General features: G+C 43.8%; 1 protein-coding gene across 11 annotated transcripts in view; it reads right to left on the bottom strand.

Annotated features, from left to right (window-relative positions):
- Positions 1–4,483: 4,483 nt before the first annotated feature.
- The window catches only part of sytl2a (synaptotagmin-like 2a), a 30,552-nt gene continuing 17,257 nt past the window's right edge, over positions 4,484–17,778 (bottom strand). For all 11 annotated transcript variants that reach the window (XM_029173105.3, XM_029173107.3, XM_029173106.3 and 8 more), the window contains 4 exons: positions 9,473–9,569; positions 9,286–9,388; positions 6,143–6,348; positions 4,484–5,289 (listed from right to left, as the gene is read on the bottom strand). In XM_029173105.3, the coding sequence (XP_029028938.1) occupies positions 5,141–5,289; positions 6,143–6,348; positions 9,286–9,388; positions 9,473–9,569 (555 nt within the window). In that variant the 3' untranslated portion in view covers positions 4,484–5,140. The remainder of the gene's footprint in view (positions 5,290–6,142; positions 6,349–9,285; positions 9,389–9,472; positions 9,570–17,778) is intronic.

The following is a 17,778-nucleotide window of genomic DNA, read 5'->3' as shown; positions in this document are numbered from 1 at the left end:
TTAGTTGGTGGTTTAATATAAGAAACGTTTCCAGATTGACTAGTGATGCCACACTGGTTACTCTCAGTTACAGTAGCTGTTTGAAGCAGGGAAAAGCGAGTTAGCTGTCATTGTCGATGCCTTGACAATGTTTTGTTGTCTGAACACAATCTGAACAGTCTTTACAGTTTTACAAAGCGTAAGATGACGCTTACATTTGATTGTTGCTCATATTCCTTTTAAGGCAGTAAAGAGAATGAGGACTGAATAAGTATGCTGTTAATTGCTACGATAATTGATTCTGGCAATACAATATAAAATGTTAAGACCTTTATGTCTTCTTTGGATTAAAAACCAAATGTTGAATGTTCTCAAATAATATGATATTGCCGCCCTCCGCGGCTCCCAGTGTTTTTCTTTTTCATTGAAAATGTGGGTGTTACAAGTTGCCGATCCCTGGTCTAAATCATCTTTATTTGCTTTTTGTAAATTGTAGCAGCTTGTCTGCCACAAATCGAAAGCTGCACGCGGGAGGGCGCACCGTTCAGTTTCTTATTTTCGGATTTAAACTGCCATAATTTGCCATAATTTACACATAACTAAATGTGTAAATATTTTAATACTATATAATACTAAATACTATATAATAATAATACTAAATTTAATAAGATGTGGAAAAAGCGATCTTATCAGGACTCACGGACCTGAACAGCTGTTTGGCTGCTGAACAAGGCACTTAGACAAGTTTCAGCTCAGTATTTAAGCTGCGCCATACAGTACAGTACAGTACTTAGTTTGGCCTCCTTAAATAGTAAGTGTCACGGAATGGCAGAGAGAGGAGCTAGAACGGCGTCCTGGCTGGGACAAGGCCGGAGTGTGACTCGACTGGGCTGGAACCTGACTCGACTGGGCTGGAACCTGACTCGACTGGGCTGGAACCTGGGCGTGGCATGGCTGAGCTGGGACCTGGGCGTGGCATGGCTGAGCTGGGCCCTGAGCGTGACAAGGCTGGACTGGGACCTGAGCATGACAAGGCTGGACTGGGACCTGAGCGTGACAAGACTGAACTGGGCTCTGAGCATGGCATGACTGACCTGACTGAGACGTAGGGTCTGGTGTGGCTGCTGGCTGTAGGCCTGGGAGTTGCAGGGCCTCACGCAGGGCAGGGTCCCTCAGAATGAGCGCTGCTGCCTCCCCAAACAACTGTTTCCTCGTGTTCTGGTCTGATGTTGCTCGATGGTGTTCATGAGGTGAGCGAACAGGAATAACACCGGAGGAGAACAGTGGAGACGGATGCGCTGGACGGTGCTGTCCGGGATTCCTGCTATCGATGTGGCACAGTCAGCCAGCAGGCTGGAGAGATCCTCTGCCGGGGAGGGGAGTCGTTCGGGGGCCGTGACCGCGATCCCTGGACCTAGGACCCTGGAACCGTGGCCTCGCCGACGTCATCCGGAGCGTCTGCGACTGGCTGTCAGCTGAGGCGCTGGGAGCAGCGTGGGCTGGGTTTCCCTGACTGGGTCCGCGTTGCGGGCAGAGATGGTGGCATCCGGGACTTGGGCTGGAGCCGATGAAACGGGGACAGGAACGAGAACGTGAACCGCTGGAGCGGTGACAGGGACAGAGACGTGAAGCGATGAAACAGCGGCAGGAGCAGCTGTGGAGACGCAGGCGATGCGTGCAGCGCGCACGCCAAATCCCTCTGCAGCGAATGAAGTCTCTCATAATACGTCTGCACTCCGGGATACGCACGCCACCAAAACTCAGCCTTCAGCAACTCGATGCCCTGTTTTACGTGGCGGAGACGGTCCTTAAGGCTGGGCGCTTCCGTGTATTTCCTAGCGAACCTCTCGAGGTCTCCACGGATATCCACCGGCAGACTCGGGCATGAAACCTCCATTCTCGCCGCGAGCGATTAGTACCCGTAGCCGAACAGACGAGGAAGAAAAAGAAAAACAAAACCAGTCACTGACCTGGGCGGATGCGGAGCACTCGCTGGGTCCAAGTCTGGCCAGATCGTTCTGTCACGGAACGGCAGAGAGAGGACCCAAATGCACAGTACGAAAACACGATGGTAGGTAGTAAAGAAACAAGATTTAATCCAAAAACTCTTGGTACAGGTCAGTCCAGGTCATACACAGAAGGTCTCAGGATTTCGGTAAACGGGAGCAGGCTGGATCAGGTTCCAAAAACAGGCAATGGTTCAGTAACAGAAAACAATCAGGCTACAGTACCGTCTGGGAGTAGGCATGAGTCGGAGTTCAGCGATACGAAGCAGTATCAACACCAGGTAAGCAAGACAGGGAAATAGCTGGAACGACTGATGACATACATGCAACGTTCTGGCGGAGAACTAAGGAAACAGGTGGTGTTTAAATGTCCTGGTGAGTAATGACAGATGAGACACAGGTGCGTAACAGAAAACTGGAAGTAAAGCGGGAACTGCTGTGGCTTGACGAGAAACGGGGGTGCTTACAAAATAAAACAGGAAACTGGAACCAAAACACAGATGACAAACTAAGACCTTTCAAAATAAAAACTGGAAACAAGACCAAAACCTGACAGTAAGTCTGTCTACCAGATGATCCATGAGTTAGAGATCCTTGTGGATTCAATTCACCAAGCATTTAGACACAGTTTTAACACAGAGTCTAGTGTTTCCTGTTAATGTTGTCTTGTTTTCTGTTAATATCGTTGTGTTTATTGTTAATGTCGTTGTGTTTTGTCTTTTTGTTTGTTTGTGACTTGCACTTCAGGGCCACTGCCCAAATGCCCCAATCTACTGTATGAGCTAAGACCAGAACAGGGAAATGAACAGGATTTTGGACAACTGAGAAAGCCAGAGAAAGTTCTGAGGATATGGAGGATGAGGACTGATATGCAATATCAATGCACTGTTTATATTCCAGAACCAGTACCGCACACACCTGTAACCGAACAAGATGGGATTCCACTTGACACCAACACACCTCATGGAACCGCCCCAGCTAGAGAGGGATGATGATAACTTGTTGGAGCACAGGGATGGTCAGGTGGCAAACTGTACTGATGCCGAAGAAGAACAAGTGTCACTCCCCACAGTGAATGTCAAGCAGGAAGATGAGATGGACATACGACCTCAGTGACCCCAGAGACTATGTAGGCCACCAAAGATTTTTAGGTATGATAGGATAGGAACACCATTCTGCTACAGTCTGGGTGCGTTTTCCCATCATGCAGCATGCCCAGCCTGGATGCAATTTAGCCAACCCTGCCTTAGACAGAGTAAGGTATTCAATTTACGGCAAAGCCAAGTCCAGTTTATTATATAGTTATTACATTACACACACTCAGGAGAGGAAGCTAATTTGACTTCTCAGGTTATGAACATTGCATAGTAGAAGCCATTACCATGGTGACTGCTTGATTTCAGAAATGTGTACTGTGAACAATTCTCACACGTCTACAAACACTGAACGAGTGCACTTGATGGACGCAAAGTAACTGAATGTACCAAAAGTGTTCCAGTTTGTGATTTAACCCGCGACATGGGACTGACAGAAACAAGTGAATGTAACAAAAGAGTTCCAGCTTGTAACCAGTTTTTATGCATGTCCTGCCATCTTGAATGAGTGCTAAAGGTAATAATGATGTTGAGGACAACATCTGTTTTTGAGGGGGACTATATGACAGTTAAATATTACTGGTGTCAATAGTATGTTTAGCATCAGACTTAGCATATGTTGAATGGAATTGTTTATTTCGGGTATTCAAGCTATAGCTATATCAGAGGCCACGTTGCAGCTTCCTTTACTAAATATACTCAAGCTGTGTCGTTGCTCATTGCACTCATTCATATTCCCCTTATCAGGTATGAATGTTGGTCCTACAAATGTTTATAGTTAGAGTTTCAGGAAAACATTTCCAGTGTTTTATGTGCAACTGTTTAATGTAATTTAGTAAATAGATACGTGTGGGTAATGCTAGTCTAACCTCGCTGTGTGCCTGTGTGATAAGGGTGCGCAGTCGCCATCTTAAATGCGGCCTAACGGGTGCTGCATGACCAGGATTAGGTTTTGTTGTACATATGTTGTTAGAATGTCATTGAGCCAATGTGTGGTTAGTTTTGTATGTATTTGCCATCAGTGTTGACGTGTTTTGTGAACTTCTGGCACTTGCTGTTGTATGTTGAATGATTTGTACTCAATACCCTCGAGCAAAAGAGGAAAGCTGTGTCGTGTGTATTGCTCTCATTCATGTTTCCCTTATCAGGGCTTTTATACAGCCAGGGATGATCCAAAACAACTTTTATAACAAAAGATACTGAACTAGGTAATGCTGGAACAGGGTATAAGACACTATGATCTGGCAGAGGACTGGGGTGAGTGAGACTATTCACAGATAGATGACAGATGGAGGATAATGCAAACGGGAGTAAAGAGCAGACTAACATGGTGTGACAGAAACCAGATATGTACAAAATAAAACAGGAAATGACTATACAAAAACCTGAATTGTGACAACTGCACAGAGAAACATTAAGCTTTATTCTGGTATTTTGAAGGAACCTGACCTGACGTCAAAGGCAAATGCACTGGACTTGACACAGCTGTTTAAACTGACTTTAGCAACATAGAGGGTAGTCCCTGGCAAGCTAGCTCCTTTTGTGATTGACAGGACATGAACACCAATCATATGGCGGGATGTCAATGAGTCAATGAGCAAAGTCAGACCTGTGCATAGAGTGTTGAAAATACTGATGCATTGAATGTATAGAATTATAATTATTATTATTATTCTATTTTATTATATTTTTTTTCTTGCTGATTGCCATCCACGCTCTCGGGGGCAGGAATTTTATTTCTAATATTACTGCTAACTTGATTCTAGCATAAGTGAAATACATTTTTGAAATAATATGTTTAATTATTGCTTTTACTGAACATATTCTGCTTGTTGATCATCTTATTGAAAAACAACAAACAACTAGCGTGTGTAAATCATTTGTTCTCAAATCATTTGCTTTCTAATTAACATTACAATACAACCTACAGATGTTTGTGTTAATTAGCAACTAATCATACAGGCAGACTGCTCACTCTAAGTATTTGTATCTAAGCAGCAGCACATTAAGTGTATTCCTATGAGGCTTCAACTTTATCACAACTTTGTATACTGTACAATCTCATTTTGAAATGCTTTTTGCAATGACAAACATTCTGAGGGGTAAAACATCCTCCACCCATTCGCCGCCAGACTGCAACATCCTCTGCCATAAATGTGCTTCATTTGTTGTTGAATCCATCCAGGCCACATCAACTCCATAACTCTTCCCTGCATAGAAAGTGATCACACAGAAGTGATGAAATTGTTATAAAAAGTTTAAATAACATAACATGTTAAGATAATATAACATATGATAAAATAAGCTGTAATTAAAGCAAACACAAAGAAACACCAAGATAGAAAAACAGTGTACAGGTATGAGCAGAATTGTACAGAATTAAAAAGATCATATAACATATCTACAACTCACACGCACACACACATCCTTTTACTTATATCGAAGTGGTGACTGCCATTGACATAATGCCTTCCCTAGCCCCTGTCACAATCTGGGGTTTTGTATGCATGTTATTTCCTGTTTTATTTTGTAGTTTCCGGTTTACGTTACACCAGGTTCTGTGTTCACTTTACTTTCGCTCATTAGCCTCAGCTGTCACAAATCAGTAATTTAGTCTCTTAGTATTTAGCCACCAGTACTTGCACTAGAGGCAGACGTCTAACCCTTGCTCTAATCCTGACCAAAGCTCCATCATAAAAACTGTCCTCACTTTGTCAAAATGTTTCTTACTTTGGTAGGAGAATGCATTTTTTTTCTCATTCCGATGCAAGTACAAGTACACACACACACACACACACACACACACACACACACACACACACACACACACACACACACACACACACACACACACACACAGTACTGTACTTGACAGAAAAAGAGAGAGAAATGGCATGCTGCTAAACATGTACAGTCTGAATACAGTTTTATAAAACTAAAGCTGTTGTCACAGAGTTCAGAAAGTAATTTTAACTTGTCCATTATGTTGTGAAAACTAAATTTACATAAACTACATATACATCCAAATCGAGATTGAAAGTATTGAGTGTAGTGTAGCGTTACCTGTCCCTAGCCCCAGCCTCATGCCACCCAAGTAGTGATTGTTCAGCCGGTCGTGGTCCCACACTGTGAGCTCCACACAGACCTCTCTGAGATCCTCTGGTCGGAAGCCATTGTACACCATGGTGTGGTTGAACATCGGATTGGCTGTTCTCTTCACCACCCGAGTTTTTTGCCGACTTTTTCTGCTTGTGTCAGGAAGTACAGTGCTGCACCACAAGCAAAAGGAAAGGCATTTATTTGTTTACAGTTAAAGCTTGTTGTTTGTATTTAAGCTTTATAATACTTCAACTTGATGAGCTATGACTGAGCTATGACTGTGTTCTGTTTTCTAAACTGATGGATCAAAATATGAACGTGAATAAAGGATTCCAACAAACTCTTAGTGTCATTCTTTATTGGTCGATGTACAACCTGACTAGTTCACTGAAGCAAAAAACATACGTTCATTAGAGTGCATGTGTCAGGATGCTGCAGAGAGTGGACCCACATGCACAGTGCGAGGACACGAGGTACAGTGTAGGTGGTGAAAAAAAGAGAGTTTATTCCAGAATCAATTGATAATTGTCACAGACAGTCCAGGTCATAGAGCGTAGGGTTAAAGTACAAATATGGCAGGCTTAATCGGGTCCAGAGACAGGCAAGGATCAACAACAGGTAAATCACGGCTACAGTACCGGTCCGGGTTGAGCAGAAGTCGGCGGTCAGAAATGCGTAACAGGATCAGAAACCGGATGAGCTGAATAGAGAACTAGTACAACGTGGCGGCTTGGATTTACGACGATCTGGCAACGTAACATGGTTAAAGGTGGTGCTTAAGTACAAGTGGCTGATTACTGATCTGAAACAGCTGTGTGGAATGAGGACCGGGAGTAAAGCGGAAACTGATGTGGTATGACCAGAAACGGAAGTGCTTACAAAATAAAACAGGAAACTGGAACCAAAACCTGACAACTAAGGTGAAACAGAAAAGTCCTTCAAAATAAAACAAGAAACAAAAACGCAAAGCAGGGGATCGTCCCAACCAGCAGCCGCTGGGCTGGGACGGGAGGCGGGTCCCACAACGGCTGGTGGAGACGGGGAGGGCGGAGCCAAGCCCAACCTCCACCCACCGGCGATGCTCCGAGGATCCCAGAGTCGAGGCGGACGACGACGGCAGAGACCATGCCATCGCCGCGGCCGGAGTGGACGTTCCCCAGGTGAGCGGCCGTGACAATGGCGGAGCCGAGGCGGGCGACGCCGAAGGAGGCAGTGCCACCCAAACGGCCAGGAGCTGCATCTGCGGACATGGTCGGACCACCCGGGACGGGGACAGCCGTGCTCACCTTAACACCCCAAGCACTCCGCGACTAGAACGACGTCCTCACTGGAGCCGACAGGAACTAGAACAGCGTCCTCACTGGAGCCGACAGGAACAGGAACGGCATCCTCACTGGAGCTGACAGGAACAGGAACGACCTCTTCAGGGCTGACGAGAACTGGGGGCGGCGTCCTCTCTGGAGCCAACAGAAACTGGGATGGTGTCCTTTCTGGAGCCAACAGAAACTGGGATGGCGTCCTCTCTGGAGCCAACAGAAACTGAGACGGCGTCCTCTCTGGAGCCAACAGAGATTGGGACGGCGTCCTCTCCGGAGCCGGCAGTGCTGCTTGCGACTGCCGAGCTCGACGGAGTAGATGTTGGGCCTGACCGGGCAAGAATTGAACCTGTCTGACGTGTGTGCCACCTGGCCGGGACAGGGCTGGGGCCTGAGCGCGACATGACAGGGCTGGAGCCTGAGCGCTAAATGACGGGACTGAAGCCTGAGCGCTACATGACGGGCCTGGAGCCTGAGCGGGACATGGCTGGGCTGCAACCTTAGCGTTACCTGACTGATTTGAAACCTGAGCGTGAAATGGCTGACCTGAAACCTGAGCGTGACATGGCTGACCTGAAACCTGAGCTTGACATGGCTGATCTGGGATCTGAGCTTGACATGGCTGATCTGGAACCTGAGCGTGACATGACTGACCTGACAGAGGCGCAGGAACTGATGTGGCTGCTGGCTGCAGGCCTGGGAGTTTCAGGGCCTCACACAGGGCAGGTTACCTCAGGACAGGAGCGGCTGCCTCCTCAAACAGATATTCCCTTGTGCCCTGGTCAGCTGTCGATTCAGCGGTGTTCATCAGGTAGGCGAAGAGGAATGCAACTGGAGTGGAGGCGGATCCGCTGGACGACGCTGTCTGGGATGCCTGCTATTGCAGTGAGACAGCCAGCCAGCGGGCCAGAGAGATCCTCTGCCAGGGAAGGGAGCCGTTCGGACACCGTGACCGCAGCCTCTGGACCGAGTACCCTGGAAGCGTACCCCCGCCAACGTCGTCCGGAGCGCCTACAACTGGCTGTGGGCTAAGGTGCTGGGAGCGGCGCAGGCTGGGTTTCCTTGACTGGGTCCAAGTGGCGGACAAAGAAGGCGGCATCTGGAGCTTGGGCTGGAGCCGATGAAACGGCGAAAGGAGCAGCTGAGGAGACGTGAACAGACGATATGCGCAGGGCGCGTACCAAATCCCTCCGCATTAACTGGAGTCTGTAAAAGAGCGCCTGCACTCCAGGGTACTCACGCCACCAAAATTCGTCCTCCAGTATTTCGATGGCCAATTTTACTACACAGAGCCAGACCTTAAGACTGGGCGCTTCCACATATTCTTTAGCTAGTTTCTGTGTAATGAGGACCGGGAGTAAAGCGGAAACTGATGTGGTATGACCAGAAACGGAAGTGCTTACAAAATAAAACAGGAAACTGGAACCAAAACCTGACAACTAAGGTGAAACACAAAAGTTCTTTAAAATAAAACAAGAAATAAAAACCCAAAACCTGACAGCATGGTCACTGCACCATATGTTAAGTTGCAGTAATGTAATGCTAAAAGGGTGAACAGTACCAGATGTAGATTCTCTTTTCAAATGTGTTGCTCAGAAACCTTGTAGAACCAGGTTTGTAAAGGCCATTCAGAAAATTGCACCCTGATCATTACAGAGATTCTAATGCATCTAAAAAGCCTCAAAAGTCGGTAACAGGCCAGACCCTGTGTCACAATGCTGTAGTTCTAATCCAACCTTGAGCCAATGTGTATTGTACAATGGTTTATTTATTTCATTTTGAACATCCTACCATTTTACAAACGGGTCAATAGTCACTCCTCTGTCAGAGGGAAGATTCTTGCCGTCTTTCACCCATATCTGGACCTCACCAGTCTCTATAGATGTTCTTTCACCTGTGGAGGTCAGATCATAATCCATTAGTGAGTGAACAACGACAAATTTGAAAGTAAATCGTAACTCAGGTGTTATCAGCTTACAGTGGGACATCTGTGTCAGGAATCTCAGAGCGACTCTCATCTGTCCTTTTCTGTCCAACAGGTGTGATGGGGACAATGTTAATGTTTGTGTCGACACCTGTAGCATAAAAACTGACTTAAGAAAATGTCTTCACTTTTACTCATCCATTGAACCTTTCCACATTTGTCTCATTAAGACTACACATGTAAGTCTAGTTTACTAGGATTTAATGCGATAGAGCAATGCAAAGTGGTACCTACTGTAATTGTACAGCGGAATAATTGTTTTCATTTAAGTATCCTAAAAAGTGATATGTGTTTGTATACAGTCCGCTTTCCTTAGAAACCTCTAAGTAAGCTCCAGTGGAAACAGTTGTCTTTAAAAGTCACCTAATCTGAATAAAGTTCAGTCAATGTGAAGCCATCAGAGATTTGACACAGAAAATTAGTTAACAAAACCCACACACGCCAGGGTCAGAGGAACAATTCACACTGAACAAAGCCTTCCCTAAAACACATTGTTGGATATTTGTCATGAGCGGCGAATAGAAACTGATCAGAGTTGCCAGTTGTCAGTTTCATACCTGTTGAATCTCTTGATAGAAGTTAACATATACTGAACTGTAGGAATTTAAGGTTGGTCCAAAACCCAATTTCTCTAAAACAGTGTGCCATAATGAATTTTCAAAACTAGTTACAGTACATAGCAAAATCACACATTTGCCCTGCTGAATACATGTTGCATGACTTTGATGTCATATGTAACGATCCAAGAATGAATAGAAACCAATCTTTGAGTCCAAAAACCTTGTTGTCTAAGAGGACAAAGCCACAAAACCATCATCTTGTGCTTGATTTGAATTTGGGAACCTTTACATTAAATGGGCGTAAGGCTCTAAACTTGCATTAAAAGCATTATATTCTTCTTTTGATTCTGCCTGTATACACTGTAATGCCAAATGTTCAAAATAATTTGTGATTAAGTAGTATAAACTTTCTTTAATACAAAAAAACTCTACTAACTTGTATTTTGAGTTTGTACATTTTTTTTTCTTTTTGAGTAAATTAAACTAATAATATTTGATGACTTTGAACATATCTAATTAAGTAACCAACACAAAGTTTTGGTAGTGATCACATGTTTGTGTCTCCATGAAGACAGGATTTGAAGGTTTGTGATTGACTACTTCAAAACTGTATGAAAAACACAGCAATAATGTTATTCAAGCGGTATCATTTAATTCATTCAGCCGCCTAACAGACTGCTAGCTGACTGTAGTTCTCTCAGAAAAATCAACGTACGACTAGTTCTGAGTAGAATATAGTGTAAGGCTGCTAATTCTATAATATAATGCTGATATCGATACCAACGGTAGTATTGATATCAATCGATACCCCCGACAAAAATGTCGAAACTTTGGTTGAGTTTTTAGTCCTCCGCACTGCTGCCGTTTTTTTTCAGACACAACCTAACTATTGTCTGTCTGCATCTCTAAGTGCCTGTGTGTAAGCAGCGTACCTGTGCACCCTAAGCCAGAGCAAAGCAGGCACACACAACACCCCCCTGCCCCCCACTTGCTTTGAGATCTCATGTGGCTCAGCAACTTGGGCCAGCAAAACTGGTATATTATTGGATATTGGTATCGATATCAGCGATACTGGTCCAGTATTTACTTTGTATCGGATCAACTCTAAAGTTTCCAGTATTGCCCACCCCTCCTCCTTTCCTCCTTTTCCTCCTTATTTTCTATGCAGAGAAATCATTTAAAGCACTGGTTGTAGTCTGTGAGCCCAAGGCAAAAAGGCCTCTGACCTGTTTTAGAAGCTTTTTGCAGAGGAATAAATGATAATTTCTCTGTTTGATGACGTTTTCCTTTAAAGGAAACTATGAGGGTTGACCAAAACACTGTCGGGTATTATTTACGAATGAAGGGACAGGGATTCCTCCATAATTTATATGTAGAGAAGTTATCAGTCATTCCTCCTCCAACACACACTGGCAGATTATTTGCTATGGGCTCACAGACTACTAGTACTACTGCCCCAGCATTAGTCCAGCTGAGAGGGCCTGCTGGATCGATACTGCTCTGCCCGCCATTGATTTCCTTGCATACACTTACAGCGCTAATATTCAATGGCCGGAGGTCCCGCTGTAGATTATTTAGAAGACAGCGAGTTCTTCAAATGCACAGTTTGATATTCATGGTTAGTTGTATGAGCGAGAGTACAGCTCCGACAAGTTACATCATTTGAAGGAGTACGAGGCTGCCCGTGGGGAACTGTCACCCGCAGCCGAGAGCTGGCGTCCGGCAGAGATGCATCATGTCTCTGTGCTGAAAGACGCACAACTGAATCTAACAGACAAACGCTTGATTTACATTTTTAACAACAGATTATATTATATTAAATAAATAAGTGTGTTTGAATAAAGACATCATTTCTAAGTCGTTTAGCAGCTTTTTATTTTGAATCAAAGCAGAATCCCTGGTCCCTTCCAAGTGTCTCTGTGACGATATGTGACTGGCCAATATCACCTACAAAAGCATGAAATTCATTATTTTATTAGTATTAGGGTTGCTGCTAGCCAATCTAATACACAGGCTAACGTTGGCAGCAAAAGCTAACATTTTTCCCAACAGTCCACAACACGAGAGGCAGCAGCTTGTAACTGTTCTCAAACTTCACAGCGCAAACTAAAACAATAAATTGCGAATATATTACTTACTCAGCGCTCATGCAACCATTCTGTCTTGGCTGTTTTTCTTCTCGTATCCTGAAGCTACTTTCTAGCTCCTCTGTCCACATTTAGCCCAAAACTGATGGTGTTTCGTGAGCAGTAGAATCCGCAACTTCACCCATGAAATCAGCAGCGGTGTAATTCAGCACAGGGATATTCAGTTGTTCACATCGGCATGTGGTGCAGACCACCAGCTGTCTCCGGTGTTCGAGTTTAACTCGTTTCCAGTTTAACTGGTGACCGAGTTCGTTTACTTCGACTTCGTCGGGCTTCATTTATGTTAGATAAATATTGGGAGAAGAGCTTTATAGTGATCTCTCGGTGGCCCAGTGGTTAAGACTGTGGCTTTGAGCGCTTTTGCTACAGTGGCAGCGGGATCGAATCCCGTTATAAGTTATTCTTTTGCTAGTGCCACGGAATATTTGAGATTTTTCTTATAGGCGAAGCTAAACAAATAACACTCCGAAGACAGGACGCAGAGGTTCAACATTTTATATTTTATTGCCAAAAGATCTTTGCTGCAATTAGCAGCAGAATTATTCAGCCCTTATTTCCTTTGAGCAAATTCAGTATCTACAACACGAACAGCGACCACACTGCGTCAGATTACGCACTGTAAAAATGTAAGGACTGTTCAGAACGTGTACAGAGGACAAAACATTGAGAAAACATTGTCATGGCATCGACGAGGACAGCTAACCCGCTTTTCTCTGCTTCAAACATCTGCCGTAACTAAGAGCAACCAGTGCGGCATTCGGAAGTCGGTCACCAGTTAAACTGGAAACGAGTTAAACTCAAACACCTGCACACAGCTCCTGTAAGCTGCCCCGTGGTCAGATCTCCCCACTGTCAGCTGCCTCGCTGTCAACTCATTGCAGGCGTCTTTCGGCTGTGTCCACTCCGAGTACTGTAACTCGTCTGCGCTGCACTCTGGATATCAGACTGTTCTAACACTATAGAACTCGCTATCTTCTTATCAATCCAGAGCAGGTTGTCTGGCCAATGAATATTAGTGCTGTAGGTGTATGCACGAAAAACATTGGCAGACCGAGCAGCTGCATTCCAACAGGCTAGCTCTGACCCTCTCATTCTGACCATTGCTGGGGCAGGTACCAAGGAAACCAGGAAGCACTAATTGTAGTTTTTGAGCCCACAGCAAACCATTTTACCAGGGAAATAAATGATAATTCCTCAGCATAGAAATTATGGAGCAATCTGAGTGTTTCTTTATTCTTAAATATTACCTGAGGTCGTTTTGGTCAACCCTTATGAAAATAAAAGTTTTTCTTTAAGATAAATCAATGTGTTCATTATTGCACTAAACATAAAGTTACAGAGGCAGCCGGTAAAAGTGTCTACCCCCACCGTGTTTGGGTTTCAAATATGCCGCGTCAGTGCCGGGTTTGTACTGCGGGAGGAGTGTGTTACGTCCTTCTGGCCTGTAGGTGGCGATTGACTCCCACTTTTGGTCCTAAAACACCGTAGTTGCTTACGTCATATAGCCTCTTGTAGAACACCTAATGATCAGGTCTTGGGTGGCCTAGTGGTTAACGTGCATGGCCACAACGTTTTTTTATTGTCCGGGGTTCGAGTCTGAGTGGAAGCAGTTTTTTTATTTTAATTATTGGAAAAACAGCGTCTCATCATCATCATGTGATCACGAGATGACAACGTTGTATTACTTAGTGCATGTATCGCCAAGACCATGAACCGCTGGTCGGGTTATAGTATGAAGTTATGAACGTAAGTAAATTATGGCAAATTATGGCAGTTCAAAACCGAAAATAAGAAGCTGAACGGTGCGCCCTCCCGCGTGCAGCGTTCGATTTATGGCAGACAAGCTACTGTAACCCTGATTTCTCGCTGTTGGTACGGGCAATTTTCTTTACGTGGAATGCTTCTTTAATGCACCACACGGCAAGACAGTACGGCACATGTACACTTTTGTCTTTACGCCGCTCTTATCCAACGCGCGTCATCTTTTTCCTGTCCCCCGTCAACAAGGACAGGTAGGAACTAATGTTGATGACAAATAAAATCACAGTAGCTGAAATGTCACGTTTCCCAAACATAAAATAAAAAAAATAAAAAGGAATACTAACTAAGGTTACACTACTACAATTTAAAAAAGTGAATAAGGATGATCTAGACCAGAGGTCTGCCACCGGTAACACCCACGTTTTAAATAAAAAAAAAAAACACTGGGAGCCGCGGAGGGCGGCAATATTATATTATTTGAGAACATTCAACATTTGTTTTTTAATCCAAAGAAGACATAAAAGTCGGGGCTCAGAGATCTAACCGATGATAAAACATTGTCAAGGCATCGACAAGGACAGCTAACTCGCTTTTCCCTGCTTCAAACAGCTGTTTTAACTGAGAGCAACCCGTGCGGCATCACCGGTCAATCTGTAAACGTATTAATTTTTTTGTAAATAAAAATAATGTTTGCCCTGTTCAAACCTGCATGGGGAATAAAAAAGATTCTGATTCTGAAAGCGGCTGAGCAACTTCGTAGGAACACATTTCACATGGTACAGGTGAAAGGGAGACTAACAACCCAACGCAGCCGAGGCTGTAGCAGCAGAGAAACGCAGATCTTTGTCCTGCGTGTTGATGAGCGTTTCCCATCCCCCAGTGTCACCGCTCTGGGACGTGGATGGCCACGCCCACTTTCATTCACCAGACGGACATGAAAGAGGGAATAACGAAATAAACAGCTAGTTAACTTCGTAGGAACATGGCTGTAGCTCTGCAATGACTTAATGTGGTACAGGTGAAAGGAGTAATAACGAAATAAACAGCTGGTTAACTTCGTAGGAACACCTTGTAGTAGGAACTGGTATATTTAGAAAACCCAGTGGTACTAGTGTTAAGGTGTGTGAACTGGGGAGGAGACGGCAACAGCGACTGAAGAGCGACTGAATAGAGTTGATGTCTTCCCCGCTGACAGGCGCATTCATTTGATAATGCACGACCTTGGCTGACAGTTCAGTTGAAAAACACACTGAATCTTTACAAACCGTCCCTGAATAACATCTATGAACTGCAGTTTCTTCCTTGATTATCCATGATTATTATGAAAGAAGCGCAAATCTTCGTCAGTCCAAATTGTGCAATTAATACTGTGTTTACAATAAAGGTAATAAATAATAATATTAGTATTTTCATTTTAAAATGCACTGCATATTTTAGACGAATGTCGAAGTGCTACAAATAACTTAGATCAAAAAGCTACGATAAATACATGTGTTTATTTTTGCAGAGTAAACGTATGTAGAACAAACTACTTGCTGCATTAATGAGTCTTAGACCTGCAGCTGATCACGCCGCCCGATGCTGCCCAGTCTCCCACGGAGCTTTGTCCCGGAGCTGAGGTATTTCTCACCTGCTGATCGAGTAGTAGCAACACATTAGCATGTCTATGCGGCTCTTCGGGGGAGGGGAGGGATGAGAAGTTTGCCTTTGCGACTGTGAGCAAAAATGAGACAAACAAAAGCTCGGTCGAACTCAGATTCAAGTCATCTGAGTACGAAACACATCACATATCATTCGATCTCGTGTTTCATTGAGCGGCAGTCGGGAGCTCTCTGCTAAGACTGCTGCCCCGCGACCCGTCCACGGATGAGCTTTGATTAAAAATTAAAAGCAGATGTTTTTTGTTTTTCGTTTTTCTCTAAACGAAAAAACAGCTTTAAATTCAAGTTCGTGTGTTTTTGTTAAAAATATTTTTGTTCGGTTTATTGGTTTGTAATGCGGTGCTTTTATTCAGGATAGATGGACGGATGTGAAATCAAAGTTTTGAAACATACACGGGCCGAATAAGTCACATCAGCCACTCATTCAGTTACAATGACACGCACAGTCAAAACAAATTCTCGCTACATTTAGTGCGCCACTGCCCCGTTCCTCTCGTAGCTTGCATTTGCACATCCATACATTTGTGTATTGGTCACTCTCTGTCTGGACACATGACTCCGAAACACGTCACGTGTTTGTGTAAGAGGTTGATGTCTCCACCAAATTATAAGCAGAGGTAACGAGAGAACGACTTTTTGTGTTTTCCGTTTGTCTCTAAACAATAAAAACATATTACCTCCAATTCCGTGTCTTTTTGTAAAAAACAAATATTTTTGCCTGTTTTATTGGTTTGTAAGGCGGTGCTTTGATTAAAATCCGTTTGCAGCTCAACGAAAGAGAAACAAAAACGCAGGTGAAAGTGGCTGGATGGACGGATGGGAAATGAAAATGTTGAAACGTACACGGGTCGAATAAGTGATCTCAGCCACTCAGTTACAATGACACGCACAGTCAAAACAAGTCAAACTGCAGTTCTGCAGACACAGAGTAAACGCGTAGGAACAAACATGTTGCTGTAATGCGTCGCTGTAGATCTGCTGATTTCTGGCGTCCTGTCAAAATTACGATTGACAACTGCTGTAAAACAAATTCCTATGATTATTACGGTTATTTACGTAAAATCTACGACTATTGGAAAACATTCATTAACAAGTCGTGGAAGTTTAAAACCTAAATAAGCGGCTGTAGTCGCAGATGGACTGCGCTCTACGTCTTTACTTGCGCATTCAAATTATATTAATTAAACTGCGACGCATAATCATGGTATTATGTGAAGTCAATGTGTTGTATCGGATGTTAGAGCGGTGGGTGTGTACATATTTTTAAGAGATGCCTTCTATTTAAAGACACGAATAAGCTGAGGAGAATAAAAACAAGAACGTGTTGCTGCTGTGGCGCTGCCTGTTTTAAACCACACAGAACAATTATAACTTTGCAGTGAACAGAAAATAACTAAGCCATCAACAAGTTGTTGCCCTTCATACTCCCCATGTTTTAGCACACAACAGATACTTAATAGTAAAAACTTAATAGTAAAATAGGTCTGGTGTAATATATGTGTGTTACAGGTAGAAATGAACAGTCGGACCTCAGTTACGCTGTAGTGCTTTGGAGGCTTCTAATCAACGCTGCGCCACCTGGTGGTTAAAACAAGACTAGCGTCCTGATTTTTTCCAGCCGGCTGCAGGATTAAAAATCTTTAGTCAGCGACGCACTCGCTGCACCGTGGCGACGCGGCGGTACTGCAGTAAAAACCCTAGTCACTTTGAACCGCTGCCACTGTATAAGTGGAATAGTCTAGCAGTATAAGCATAAGTTCATACTATTAAAGATTTTGAACTAAATGAACAACACATTTGGTGTGTTGAACTCAAAATACCCATTTCATAACAATCAACAATAATATGTAGCATGTAATCAACAGTTTTAAATTATTGTGGCATTTGACTTTTGAGTTCAAGTTTTAAGGCAACCAGTTGAATATTTTTTTAAAATTCTGTTAACTAATCAGTTTACAGTGTACTCTGCTTCACCCGCTCCAATCAACACTCTCCAACCATTCCCCACTGTTCTGCGATCACCCTGCTAGTCAGACAATTATTTTCAATAAATTTCCTAAACTGAGAGGTTCTGGCATATTAATAGCTCCTAAACCTTTACACACATTAAGTGAGAGTGTTTTACACCTGCCACCTAAGAGTCTGTAATTTACAGGTGTGAAGTTAAACCT

This window comes from Betta splendens, chromosome 14 (genome assembly GCF_900634795.4).
Source record: "Betta splendens chromosome 14, fBetSpl5.4, whole genome shotgun sequence".
Classification (NCBI taxonomy): domain Eukaryota; kingdom Metazoa; phylum Chordata; class Actinopteri; order Anabantiformes; family Osphronemidae; genus Betta; species Betta splendens.
The sequence above is the reverse complement of the archived record's forward strand: the minus strand, read 5'-3'. Positions and strand labels throughout refer to the sequence as shown.